The sequence below is a fragment of the Gymnodraco acuticeps genome, unplaced genomic scaffold (assembly GCF_902827175.1).
Source record: "Gymnodraco acuticeps unplaced genomic scaffold, fGymAcu1.1, whole genome shotgun sequence".
NCBI lineage: Eukaryota > Metazoa > Chordata > Actinopteri > Perciformes > Bathydraconidae > Gymnodraco > Gymnodraco acuticeps.
Window position 1 is genome coordinate 835,813 of NW_022991766.1, and position 14,290 is coordinate 850,102.

Consider the following 14,290-nt stretch of genomic DNA (forward strand, 5'->3'; position numbering starts at 1 on the left):
TGCCCGACTGTTTTGGACGTAATATGGTCTTTGTTTACATTAGCATCGCTAACACTCAGAGCTAACCTGTACTGGAGAGCATGTGTGTGAAGAAGCAGGAAATAAAAAGGAACTCACCTTGTGGTATAACCGGCAAGAGAGAAAGCCTTTGAGCTCCAAACTGTTTCAGAAATAATCCTTGATAATCCATGATATGGCGTTTCATCACGGCAGTATTTAGTTTAGACAGTAGCTGCCGGGTCCCGCATGAGCTCAGACCCCTCCTTTTTTATATATTTTTTTAAAGCTATATACCCCAAATCAGCACTTTTGAAACAGGAAGTGAAATAGAGGGATATGAGGCATGGCTAGAATGGGTGATCTGTTTGGTATTTTGAGCAAAACACTTCATAGACATGTTTTTTTATATATCTGAGACCTATGCTATTGCCTAAAAATAGCATGATAGGTGACCTTTAATAAAATAATAAAACAGCATGTGACTCGTGTAAAAATGTTTGTGTTCCTCAGCTTGTTGAGTCAGAGCAGCAGTCAGGCAGACGCTCTCGGTCAGAGTCTGCAGAACGGCCAAAAACTTCCTGCGATGACGAACAAAACCTCGACTCCTGTGAAGAAACCAGAAGAGACTCCAGCAGACAGCAACAAGCTCAGCAAGGCTGCAGGAGACAGGAGGTGTGTGTGAGTGTGTGTGTGTGTGAGAGGGGCCTTCTGTACAGGTTCTGCAACAAAACCTGGAGTTCATAGTCTGATTCCTATTTGACATGCATTTATCTATTGTGTATTACGAGTTCAGAGGACAAACTATGTAATGATTATGCAGGGTTTAAGACACATAAGCACAGGTTACCACCTCAGTATGAACTTATTATTACGACACTATTATATCACTACACTATTATTACACCAAAATGTTTTTAAGAAATATAAAGGTGAGGTGTAGTTGTTCCTGTATATCATGGCTGCTTTTGCATTGATTGCATGAGTATTATTTTAGAAAACATCCATTTAAATCATTGTTTTATAGCCTTGTGGAACTTTAGTTAGGGAACTTTTTTTATGTAACAAAATTCATCTATGTGTTAAGTCTGAACCTGAGGTACCATACCACTGCTTATTTTAACCTAATAGTAAACAATCACATTTAATCTTGACTTTAAATACATATGTCAAAAGCAACTCAGTGGCTCTGCAGGCACACCTTCAGTTCACCTGTTTGACCAGCAGGTGGCGTCTGGTACCACAGTCTTCCTCCACAGTCTTTGACAAGAGATGTGTTTTAAACAATCACACTACTCACAACACCACATTTTAAAGATTAAAGAAGGCCGAGGTTTCGCCCAGACATCACTGAGTAGATTTTGTTTGTCCAGCTTGTTGATTGGTCTCTTGTCAGCCAATAGAGTCGCTGCATCTGTGCTCATCATGTTGCATGTTGCTGTCCATTTCCAGGAGTGCTCCCATTGAAAATAACATATGCCGCAGCTCATCAAAACCCCCCGCAGCATGCTCCCCACCTCCAGACACTCTGCCTCCAGCGCCCAACAGGTACTGCATCACAAACAGGAGGGGGGGGCTCATTTCTGCACCGTCATGTTCTGCTTTGTTGCCGGCATTTCTCCACCCGACATGTCACACTGCAGCAAAGACCCTTGAATGCAGTGGGAATTTCATTTGTAATTGTGGCTGTTATTTTGTAATTCAGTTCAACAATACACTGACAAGACTGCTAAACACCTGAGCTCAACGCAACCAACCGTATTTAATGTTGTCTTAAAGTTACATTATTTTATTTCATATTCTCTTCTGTACATATCATATTCTATTTACATGTACGTACACTTTTTGCACTACTTTTTATTTTGTGTTTTTTATTTTATTATATATGTTGGATTGTTGGAGGAGCCATTTCTACACGGTGGATTTTTGCATATGACAATAAAACCTTTTAATTGAATCTTTGAACAGCATATTAACATATTAACTGTTTCTCTTATACCAGGGGGTCCGCGGGGTCTTAAAAAGTATTAAAAGTTGATAAATCAATTTAGCAAAAATTAAGGCTATTAAAAAGTATTAAACAGCATTTTCCAAGGTATTACATTTTGTAGCTTGTTTTTAATAAGTATCTAAATGGTCCAAAGAGGTTGTATTCTACAGTCTGCCTGAATGTAATCATTGCGTAGGTGTGTAGTGTGATTCTGTAGTTTATTGATGGCATCCCGTTGGGTTTGACGTCATCTGAACAGGACATCGCACGCTCACTGCTTGATAGCGCGAAGGTCCGTTTACGCCGGTTGTTAAACAACATCGTTACGGGGAAATGCAAGTTTGCGTCCAAATGGTTGGAAGATAAGGAGGAAGGACAATCAATACTGTATATAGTCAATGTGAGGTGAAGTGTGTCGCCAAGGTAACCGGTTAAAACTCTAAGTGGCGATGAGGTCTTAAAATGTGTGGAAAAGGTCTTAAAAGGTATTACATTTGACTTCCTGCATATATTCAGTCGGTACACCATTTAAAGTATACACCTTCTCGTATATCATGTTTTCAGTCTCTCTCGTTGTTCTGTCTCTCTCTCTGCAGGTCTGTCAGTGGGAAGAAGCTGTGCTCCAGCTGTGGGCAGGCGTTAGGGAAGGGGGCGGCCATGATCATAGAGACCCTCAGTCTGTACTTCCACATCCAATGCTTTAAGGTCAGTGTCAGAACATTCACTGTCCTTTTTCTGAATGATTTAATTATCCATTATCGATATGAATGTTGTGTAAGAAGACATTATTCACATGGAGTAGGCGGAGCTTCGTAAATACGCCAGACTTCCCAAATATTTCGTTGTGCGTATGAGTTCCAGCTGTGATAGAAAAGTTCAAACACACTCAACTTTTGGAGAAACACAGCCCTATGTCGCGCTACGTTGGTCAATCACATGACCAGAGAATCTGTGAGAGAGACCAGTAAACATCCTTGCCCTTTACTGTTGTACAAAAACAACTTCAAAACAAACAACTAAAATGAAACATTGGAGCGATTCTGTTGGGAACTTTATAACGAATTTCCTGCAACAAGCTGGAAATTGGCCAGTACACGGCACTGCCTTTTCTTGTTCATCTGCTGTGAAATGAATGACATTACCTTCAAGTGCGGTCGTAGGAGGCAAGATGTGCTACAGTGGCAGGATGTAGTTAACAACCTCACTTAACCTAAATGTGACATTTAAGAGACACTCCCACAGCCACACAGCAACACAGCTAATCACTGCATCGCCACACTTGAAAAAAATGATGAAAACAAGCTGTTTTCACTTGAAATAAGTTCAAAGATCTGCCAATAGAACAAGTGAAGATGAGCTTGGTAAGAGTTCTTGGAATAAGAAGGTTAGCTGGAGAACTCATGTTGAACTATATTTCACCAGAATCAGGACATGTTGTGTTAATAAGCCACAAATGCTCAAAGGTGTTCTGTTCTCTGATGTTGGTGATTTTCCAATAAATATGTGAAAAACAACAGTCTGAGGGTTAGGGTTAGGGTTAGGGTTAGGGTTACGACTCAGAATAAGATGTTTTGACTTAACAAGATGATGCAATGTCTAAAAACAAGACCTGATATCTCGCTGCAGTGTCACTTCTGACGTTATTATGTCTTATATCAGGAGTAGAGACATATTCTGACTAGATATTAGACACATATACTTGGCAAGATTTTGGGGTTTTGTAGTGCAGATTTTTCGTGAATGCAGCCGACCGCATAAAAGGGATGATAGTCTAGTATGTTATCATGAAATCCGTGGAAAGAGACAAACCAACAATGCACTGATCCAACTAACAAACTCAAGTATTGGGATTATATCCAAAGCTTAAGATTCTGTGCCATAGAGCTATTGTACAAAAACGATGTGATAACCCAAAAAAACAGTCCCAAACTAATCTACCTTTCAGTCTGGGCTGTTACACTCAACAAATGTAAATGTTTGCATATTTAAAATCTTACCAAAAGAGCAAGAAAGAATATTGAGAAACAGATTTTTGGTTTTGGTTCTTAATTTGAATTTCTTGACAAAAACCTATAAAATAACAATAGCTATATCCTGTCCTTTTTACCTGAATATAACTCATTGTAATCATAGTGTCTGTCCCTGTCTCCTTCAGTGCGGGGTGTGTAAGGGACTGTTAGGAGACACGACCACGGGGACGGACGTCCGGATCAGAAACGGCCTCCTCAACTGCCACCCGTGCTACACCCGCTCCCGCTGTAAGTCCCTCCACTTACCTCCCCCTTATCTCTCCCCCAAACTGTCCTCCATCTCTCCCTTTTTAGTCTCACCCCCTTTCATTCTGTCTCCATATTCCCTAAATCCATTCAAAACAGGAATTTCCAAAAGCACAACCAGCAGAAATATGTGCATAACGTCTCTGCACGATGCTCGTAAAGAGAGTTTAATCATGTTCTAATATTACAAAAAGAGTGAGGTGTTGTTGTTCCTTATTGTTTTGCTAACGTCAGCCATATTTCATATTTTGCCTGATGAATAAATGCAGTTTCCAATAAGGCGATGGTGTAAATACGGCGCTCATAAACCAGGTAGAAAAAGGTTTGTTGTGATTTATTGTTTTCAGAGTGAACCTGACACTGTTATGATAGAAAAAAGTGTACGGTGTTTTCCAAATTCTTTATTGCAGCCCCGCTGTGTGGCTCATGAGACGAGTGTATTTTAATATAGCAATCCGACCCGGTGCAGCTTTAATAAAGAAGTGTCAGGCACAGTGAGGCTGGAAGGGAGAGCAGGGAGAGGAGAGCAGTGACTTTCTGTCTTTCACCTTCTGAAAGACACCGCTCACATGAACCTCCCCTCAGCAGCTGCTATCATTTGGGGATCAGCACAACCCACAGAATCAAATCAGAAGTCATTATCCCTTTCATTAGAGCTGCATGTCCTTGACCTTTTTAAAAACCCTCCAAAACAATTGTGGTTAATAAAATAAATGACGGGGTCTCATCATTTTCTCTTTCCCTTTCCAAGCGGCCGGACAGCCAACCACGTTGTGACGCTCAACAGAAAAACACACACGGTTCACGGAAGAAACCCCATCTCTGTTTCCAAACCAATTCTCTGCAAAATCATGTCCTTCACAGCATGTCCTCTGCATCCTCTGCAGCTCCATTACCAATGAACACTCATCGTGGAGGGGGGCCAAACGGGGGACAGTCTTATCGTCTGAAAAATATATATATATCTTCTTGGTGTTTATGTCATCTGATATGCGAGAGCATTTGATTGGTCCACGCACCACCACCTGTTTCATCATGCAGCGAGAGAGACTGCTCTGGGGCGGCGGCCATGTTGGAAAGCAAACACAATAAGATGCTTCAAACACAGCTAGATTATAAAGTGAACGTCTACGCGGTCAGCGAACACGCAATAAGAAAATATGGTGTTCAAGTCTTTTACTACCAATCATAATCATTTTTCCGAGTTGGAAAAAACATTAAATTCCATATGATGGAAATGCAGTATATCACATATTACTCATTATTATTTAGGAATTCATCATTGGATAAAGACTCCCTTAATTGATAAGAAAACTGAATATGTGATCAGGCAGCTTAGTATGGATTTATTTCTTTATAACCAGACTGGATCTGAAAAATATCACACATTTTATGCCCTTTTTTATTTAATTTTTTTCGCAACTAAACAAGACATAACGGGGGGGGGGGGTACAAGACATTACACAGGAGATGTCCTATTGACAGGGTCAGATAGGAGTGCTGTGGACAGTGAACCGTAATCCTCCTGTCTCGCCTCAACACCCCCCAGCAGAGAAGCTGCACGCTCCATGTGCAGCAGGTCCAGCCATGAGTCCCTAGTGAAGCAGGCTGGTTTGCGTTCCTTCCAGTTTAGTAGGACGAGTCTTTTTGTGGCTAAACAGCCCAATGTGCAGAGCCGATCGGCAGTCCTTACAACATAGCCACCTGGCTTGAGACCCAGTAGACATGCAATGGGACATGTAGGGAAATGAACACTTAAAGATTCAGACATTAAGGATATTACTTCTGACCAAAGTGTGTGCCCTTTTTAAACGAGTACTTGATTCAAACAAAAGTCACATTCGGACACATGTAGACAGACAGTAAAGCTCACTCAACACATGTCACCCTCACAGTGACTCTGTTCTGTTCCCCTGAATACAATTAGCTTCTGATATATAAACGCATATTATGGACGTAGTTGCATCTTTAGGGCAACAACTGACTCGCTGTGCTTTTGGGTCATAGCAGGTTGCTCCTCTGAAAGTCAGGACTTTAATGTGCCTTAGGAAAGCAAGGTGATGCAGGAGGGAAACACCAGCTGTATGGTGTTTCATTTCTCCTTAGTTTTATTTCTTTTGGGGTGTAGCGAGGGATTATGGCCAAATGTGAACCCTTAAACTGCAGACCTCCCTCACATCTGCTTTACTTCAGTTCAAGTACTGCTTATTTTACATGAAAAACAACTTTAATTTCATATCCCCCCCCCCTCTGTGATTCCTCAGTGTTGTCTATTTGGAAATGTATATACTGCAGGAGAGACCTTTTGATTTTGAATGTTGTTTTATTCTAGAGAGATATAGACTTCTGTATGATATTGAGGTAATTTTGACATTTGCTCAGTGGTAGGATTCATTTAATACAATTGCAGAAACACAAAAATCAGCAGTACATGTTGCATCTTTAGAGGTAATATGAACACAAACCAGCACCTGTGCAATATTTGGTGATGAAAACTAAACATCTGTGCTGCCAGCTGGACATTTTAAGTCCATTGCTTTTTTCTTTTTTGGACTTGTATGAGAAGAGCTCGGTTAAATATTATGGATGTAAAAATAAATGCACGTTTTAAGCCTAAAACCAAATGATTTGCTGTATGAAAGCAAGCTGAAGTGCGTCTATAGCCTCGCTTCTCCTCCGGGTTCCTCTCTCTGATCTGCAGTATTTTAAGCTTCTGTTCCGGTTTGTATTTTATTTTTTATTCTCATTTAGTTAACGGAAACATCTGAGTCTCTTATAGCGGGATCTTTGAGACGGAGCTCATTCAGACAGGATAGTCTGGGAACGAAAACCTTCACGTCTGTTCTGTATTTATTGTAATATTCACCGAACACTATCTGAAATATAGATCCATTTGATGTTTAAATGCGATTTATAGCATACTGTATGTTTATAAATAAAATGTTATAAATTAAAACTGTGCTTCTGTCTTTTATTGTTTCCAATTATCCAAACATTTTAATGCACCGCCTCAAAGATTTAACGTGGTTTAGATTCAATTGCGTCAAAGAAGTGAAACGGGAAACCAACCATTTTGCTTTGCTAAATATTTTTAGAAAATACATTTTTACTGCAGCGCTTGTTAATTGATTTGTGGCTGACGACAGATAGAATAGTATAAGCAGACAATTCATGAAAAATAAGGCTTTAAAAAAGGACGTGAGATTAAAGTCTATTATTACAGTTTAAACAAATCCGTCAGTAATTTCTGATTCCTTAATTCACCGATTTATTTTTACCTTAAAGCCAGATTCTGACGTTGTATAAAAGGCTTGTTGGGGATAAGGTTGGGCTTTTGAATATGTGCTAAATCGAATAATGTGAATTTTTCAAGAATGTTGCCAAAACATTGCATCTGAGTTGTTTTTCATGGGTTCATCATTTCTGGTATTACCAACAATTGTGACCCCAAATTTACAAATACTGTCATACATTGTAATAGATGTGAAAGCCAGTATGCATACAGGACTGTCTTTAGATAAGGAAGGCCTGACATGACAGTGTTGGTTAATTTCTTGTTCAACACACACAATCTGAACCTGTTATGTAACTTTTAAACTTCCACCTTCAAAGCCCAGTGTTGAGCTTTAAATATTGGTTTCTTTAATATTATTTAAATATGGCTGTTTTTTGTTTCCGATGTAGATGGCGTGTTTCCGTATTTTCTCAAGTTGACTGCATTTACTCTGCCTCTTTGGAGCTTTTCTTCAAACTGTCGTATCTCAACAACAAAACACATTTAATTATGTATATTAGCATTTCAACTACATGTAATTATGTTACTCCAAATGCAAGTATTTTAACAATGTTTTAGGGGGAAAAGCTTATTTGTAATCGGTGCGTAGCTGTCTGTGGTTCTGAAGAATGTCCGGTCTTCTTCCAAAGACCACCACGTTGTATTTGAGTAATGATTAAAAAAAAAGCTTCTTTAAAGATGTTACGATGAAATAAGATATAAACCTGTAATAATATAATTTAATTAACCAAAAGAAAAACATGACATAGCAACTTGGACTATTATTATTTTTTATCATCAACAACCATTTGAATGGTACACCTGGAAAACTATGTGCACATGTAGAAATATTTCCTTCTTAAATATAAGCATTCATTACCTACATATAAATAACTTTCAGATCCTGGACAAAACATGTTACATAATGCTCACAAAATGGAAGAGAACTCATTGTAAAATCAGACAAAGAGACAACATGCAAATGATATAGAAATAAATACAATGTTTGCATCCATTCCCTTTTTTTATACCCAAAATAAATTCTTCCGAGGGAATTTTGTAAAACATCAAAAAGACTTGTATGATCGATCTACGAGGGAGTATGGCCTATGGTTCAACTAGGAGACAATAATACATATTAACACTATACAGTTTGAGCCACAAAAACACTGCCGTAGAAAGACACACAAAACACACAGATTTCCTGTCAGAGGTGAACATTGCAGTAGTTTGTGCCTTTTTTTTCTCGAAGAAATAATTGTGTTTTATATCGATAATTTAAAGAAACTGAACTCTCCGCAGCCTTGGAAACAGAAAAAGCTGCAAAGTAACTGCATATTGTGTCCTGCAGAGATCAGAGAAGCGAAATGCATCAGCGTCTCGTTGGGTTTTAGTTGTGTCAGACTGAGGATGTGTGTGAGAGCATCCTCAGTCATGGGCATTAAACGTCTCTTTACCAAACAAAGCAGCTGTTGAACTCTGACATGTAACGCGACTTAACGAGGCTCCCTTTTGCTCACTGATGGCACGACGCGTTTCCAGTGCGCAGACGTCCGTGTTTGGCCAACACAATGTTCATCTTAACAAATCACTTCATCCCGTTTTCAGACTTAAATGTGTCCTTTGTTTCCTAAAACAGCAGGAGCGTTTCGCATTTGGATGAGATGTATTTTACGCATGGAGAATCTCATCAGAAGTGTCATTTTGTTGATACTAGTACGGGATTTCAGTCTTTAGAAATGACCGGAAACAAGTGGACACATTTCACCTAATCTCACGTTAAAGAAACAAAGACGGTGTTATTATCAGACAACATGAATTGTCAAGATGGATATTTTCACAGCAAAAGTGTCAACTGACCACACGAAACGGCGCAAGGCATAAAAATAAAATAACATAGTTGTCATCTTCTTTTTAACTGCTTTTTATTGTCCTTAAAGTCTGTCATGGGCAATATATTTTCAGTCTCCGGATGATGAGGATGAGGAAACGTTTTTTCTGCCTCACTAGAACATGCTGGTCTTTACTAATGTAGCTTTGGCTCCGTTCTGTCTTTGCAAAGACGACAGTACGCTGGCGAACGGGCCGCCCAAAGAGTCCGGGATAGAGGTGATGGGGCCCGGGTTGGTGGCCCAGCCTTGGCTCGCTGCGGTCACCCCCATCCCGCCGGACATGGAGGTCTTCACCTGGTCCACCTGTCCGTTCCCGGTGTTGTTGACCTGTCCTCCGGTGGGGCTCGGTCCGCCGCAGTTGGAGCTGGTGATTGGGTTCGGGCCCGGTCCTCCTGTGCTATCGGGGTCGGTGGATTTGTTGTCTTTACAGTCTTCATCTCTGGAGTCGGACTTCTTCCCGGAGTTGGCCTTGGCAGCCGCTACGGCCGTCGCAGCTGCGCGCTCCATCTTGCGAAACTTGGCACGCCGGTTCTGGAACCAAACCTGGGAAATGGTGCAAAACAAACGTTAAACCACAGGGAAGTGTTGAATGGTGACAAAAACATAGATCAATCAATACTAATCTAAACCTATTGATTATTGTTCGGGCTCAATTTTAGAATGTCCACGAGCAGCAAGTCTCAAAGGCAACTCTAAATCAGTGTGCTGATAAAAAAAAATGCTGATGTGTCCCTAAAGACAAACACGATCTTTGTTTTTTGCATTAATGCACGAGTGTGTGTAAGATGGTGCTAGTGGCTGATCATGTCAAAGTATTAAAGCTTTAATTTCACTACAATCTTTTTCAAAGTTAACATTTATTTTTGTTTTTATCATTTGCATCATAAATCCATTCGTGCGTAATGGCAGCAGGTTGCTGTCTGTTGGAGAGCCGGTGTGTGTACCTGAACTCTGGCTTCAGTCAGATCGATTTTCAGTGCCAGCTCCTCTCTGGTGTAGATGTCCGGGTAGTGAGTTTCCGCAAAAACCCTCTCCAGCTCCTTCAGCTGCGCGCTGGTGAAGGTGGTCCGGATGCGCCTCTGCTTCCGCTTCTCGTTCAGCCCACCGTGATCCGTGAACAGTTTGTAGGGAACTGTAAACCAAATAAAAATGTCACGGTTAGATGTGCAGTGTGAGACATGTGGAGTGTTGTCATGTGGAAGTAAATTCGATATTTTGTATAAAATCCGGTTATGTGTGCTGGGCTAAACGTATTGTATTATGCCTTTGATTACCTGTGAATTAGTTCTGAATTGATATCATTGCTGACCCGTGATGCGGTTAATTGTGATGTTAAACTAATTGTTCCTCCACAGATTGAGGCTCAAGTTTGAAAAGTTGTCATAATGTTCCCATCCTCCCCGCTTGTTGCTACTGTAACTCCAATGCGGTGTCAATAATGAGCTTTAGTCTTTGGTTATCTAATTATTTTTCGAAGCTTTATGTCTCATCGCAAAGTAAATAAATTATGCCTATCATTTTGGCAGCTTAAGATAATTCTGTTGGCGGTTTTGGGTGTGACTGGGATAGTATAACCCCGTAACCGAATTATCCCTTGCCTGCAATCGCTTCTAACGTGATAAATTCTTTCATTTGTGTAAGCAAATTTCGTTTGGTAAATACTAAACACATTTCCATTTTCAAATGCAATCAAGGCGTCCTATAATACGCCGGGTTGAGGCTCCGGAGCCGCTGCTTACCTGCGGCGTACGGGCTGCTCTGGTGGTCCCGCAGCGTCCCCAGGCTGCACGAGCCCGGCGTCAGGGACGGGCAGCCGGAGGTGGCCCCGAAAGTGGTCCTGATGGGATTGTACTGAAACCCACTGGCTTGACTGCACGAGCTGAAGTCCGCATAGGCCGATGCCAAGCTCGTCGTGTCCATCCCGGCCATACATGACTCGTAGGCAGAGGAATTTAGGTAAGAATACTCCATTTTATACATTTGTGAAAGCTCGGTGGAGAAAGAAAGTTGCACTTCCCGTGAAAAAAAAAACACCGTCAAAGAAAAACTACCCCACAAAAAAGGGTTAGAAAGTATAAAAATAAACTCAAAATGAGGACGCGCGGTCTGAGTTTGGGGGACTTGTTTGGGTTTAACTGGTTGTAAGGAGGCTGGACGGTGTAGATGTGCACTGCTCAGCGCCTGCTCCAAAACTGGCCTCCTTTATAGGAACCTAGCCCTGTTTTATGAAAAGCCCCCTAAGAGCCGCCTAGCCCGAGGTCTCTAGAGCATATAGTCCTCATAATAAACTTGGCTCTTTCCGCTTGGACAATAGCAAAGCGTTTGGTCTTATTGCTAGCGCTTTTTTACATGACAATAACTCATCAGTCTATTGGGCTGGCACTGGGGGCCCGGGCTGTCCAACCTCCCTATCATTGATCCCCTGCATCTCTAATTAGAATTTAATACCACGCCATTACGCACCCCTCCACCGCCACCGCCGCACCCCCACCCACCCCACTCCTCTCCAACCACCATCTTGCCCTTTAATTCAATCACACCACTTGGAAATAATGAAAGTTGGGTGACGATTCTCCCTGATCCAATTTTCTCCAAGCTTTTAAGCCTTTTAAGCGACCGTATACCTTGGGCAGGATTTCACAGAGTATTCCCCCTCTGCCTCTGCTCCCTGCCCGTCTGCTCCACGCTTTTCTCTCTGTCTCTGTCTCTGCACTATAAGCTGCAAAACATGCACAATTTAACAGGTATAACCACTGGTTGGGTCTTTGTTTAGTTTTCACGGCTTTTTGAGCTTTAAAATCTAGTTTTCTGCACAAATAAAAATATGCATCTAAGTTGAAATCACATTTCAACCGGGACTGTTTTTGCACAATTTAACAATAATGATTCTGCTTTGTTTCAGGACACGGGTTGCAAGAAAACAACTGCAACAAATGTGCTCTGAAGCAAATCATCGCATTTTTCAGTTTTTGTTTTTATTGAAAAATATGAATTATTTTATGATTTTTTTTTTCACAGTGTATGCACATGCACTAATCACGTCCATAACAACAGACTGTACCGGTTCCCCTTTTGTTTAATTTCTCTCTGCTTTATCACATTACAATGCATTATTTTGTACATATATCGTTTTAATTATTATTACAGACATTTAAATCAGGCCTTTGCCATTTCTGGTTTTAAAATTGAAGGCAATAAATGAAAGTTAGAAATGATCCCTATCATATTACAATTTACGCACAATAATAAACGAATTTACCAGCTTCGGTTTAATAATGCCCTTTATGCCAAATAAACCACACACTCAGCCCCCCCCCCCCCCCCCCATCTGCACTGCTGCAGTGTAATCTGCTAAACTTCCGGGTGTGTTTTTATGATTCAAATGAGTTTGTAATTGTCTTTATTACTTTCATTATTTCGTTTATTTGGCAAATAACATCTTTCTAATGAAAGTAACGAACTGGCGAGGCAGTCCTCGGACCTCTTAGGCTCACAATATTGGCTGAGTGCTTAATTTGGTTTGTGTAATAAGGTGAGCCGCTTTGTATGGCGTTTACACACTCGTGTGTGTTTTCGTTTTTTTTCTCATTGGACCGAGTTCAAGTCCTCGTTTGAAGCTGCGGGTTTTTTTCTCAACACAAAAACGCACAACAGGAATTATGGAGCAACAATTACATTTAGCAGATGAGGGTTTGATGTTTGAATTTGTTCACCACTGCTCCTGTTTCAGTGATTGATCTGTGAGCAGACTGAAAATCACTATAATAATCCTATAATAGTGAACGTGTGTGATTTTATTTTATTACGCGGACTGTCGCATCACCCCGGACTCTGGGTTTAGTTACCCATTGGCACAGGTTTTATTATATAGGATTATTATAGATTTTCTCAATTGTTCCTTTTTTTTTTTATTTGACTTTATTTTTCACAATATTGATTTTATTTCAATATCTAAATTAAAGAAGACTGGAACGATATTAAAGATGTATTTGGACTAGGAGAGAATAAAAGAGCAATTAACATACAGGTTGATATCCGAGGTAACAAAAAGAAGGGTTCAAATGTGGTTTTATTCAATATCTGTATTCCCTTTTAAATCTTAACTGTCTAAAATAAAATGTGTACACGTGTCAGTCCCTCCAAAATTATCAGAAACGATTTGCCTTTTTTAATATTGTCACCTCAAACATTTAAAAAAACAAAACACTTTTATTTCAGATTTCAAAAAGAAAAGAAAAGAAAAGGAGATTTAAGGATTACATTTGGTACCTTTTATAATTTGGTTCTGCTTCACCCTGCAAGGTGCAGCTCTTATATTCTCTGTTAAAATAGCCCCGGTCTCATTCGCCATCAATTACTTTCCCCCACAATTGCTGACGTGTTGCAGTTGTTTCTCGCTTTTCTCCGTTGTCTTCTCAGAGATCAACCAGCGCCAGAAAAGAAACACGTTAATTCTTTCTTGACACAACCCGGTGCCTATTATGTTAATGTTTTATTTTCTCCTTTCTTACACACGAGCTGGGACCCTAAAAGTTGTACCAAATGGTTAATTTGATTATTGAAACCAAAGAGCCAAATGGTGCACCGTCCTCCCTCCACGCGTCTGGCAGCGAGAAAAGCAACCATCTCTGGGAATTAATCTAATAACGCTCAAAGAAACGAGAAGTCTTTTCTGATATTTCGCCGAGACAAATACAATTACAGCTTTTAGCCGTCAGTTTCTTTCACTGAAGCCGCTCTTTATTCCTGCTCTCCATAGTCCTCACACATAGTCCACCAGCTATTGAACCGCCTTTTCTTTTATGGTTTCAACATCTTTTAATTATTTCAGCTGGTCCTGGTGGGACGAGAGGCCACAGTT

General features: G+C 40.4%; 2 protein-coding genes across 14 annotated transcripts in view; one reads left to right on the forward strand and one right to left on the reverse strand.

Annotated features, from left to right (window-relative positions):
• Nucleotides 1-7,219, forward strand: part of LOC117535094 (LIM and calponin homology domains-containing protein 1-like) — a 124,665-nt gene extending 117,446 nt beyond the window's left edge. For 11 of the 13 annotated variants that reach the window (XM_034199405.1, XM_034199412.1, XM_034199406.1 and 8 more), the window contains 5 exons: nucleotides 511-678; nucleotides 1,450-1,545; nucleotides 2,584-2,692; nucleotides 4,143-4,245; nucleotides 5,015-7,219. In XM_034199405.1, the coding sequence (XP_034055296.1) occupies nucleotides 511-678; nucleotides 1,450-1,545; nucleotides 2,584-2,692; nucleotides 4,143-4,245; nucleotides 5,015-5,040 (502 nt within the window). In that variant the 3' untranslated portion in view covers nucleotides 5,041-7,219. The remainder of the gene's footprint in view (nucleotides 1-510; nucleotides 679-1,449; nucleotides 1,546-2,583; nucleotides 2,693-4,142; nucleotides 4,246-5,014) is intronic. The other 2 variants (XM_034199407.1, XM_034199411.1) reach the window with 2 other exon arrangements.
• Nucleotides 7,220-8,263: 1,044 nt separating this feature from the next.
• phox2bb (paired like homeobox 2Bb) lies at nucleotides 8,264-11,545 on the reverse strand. Its single transcript, XM_034199437.1, has 3 exons — nucleotides 11,169-11,545; nucleotides 10,374-10,561; nucleotides 8,264-9,972 (listed from the first exon to the last, which is right to left on the reverse strand). Exons 1-3 carry the CDS (start codon nucleotides 11,407-11,409, stop codon nucleotides 9,544-9,546), a joined length of 858 nt encoding a protein of 285 aa, XP_034055328.1. The 5' UTR covers nucleotides 11,410-11,545; the 3' UTR covers nucleotides 8,264-9,543.
• Between the last annotated feature and the right edge of the window lie 2,745 nt (nucleotides 11,546-14,290).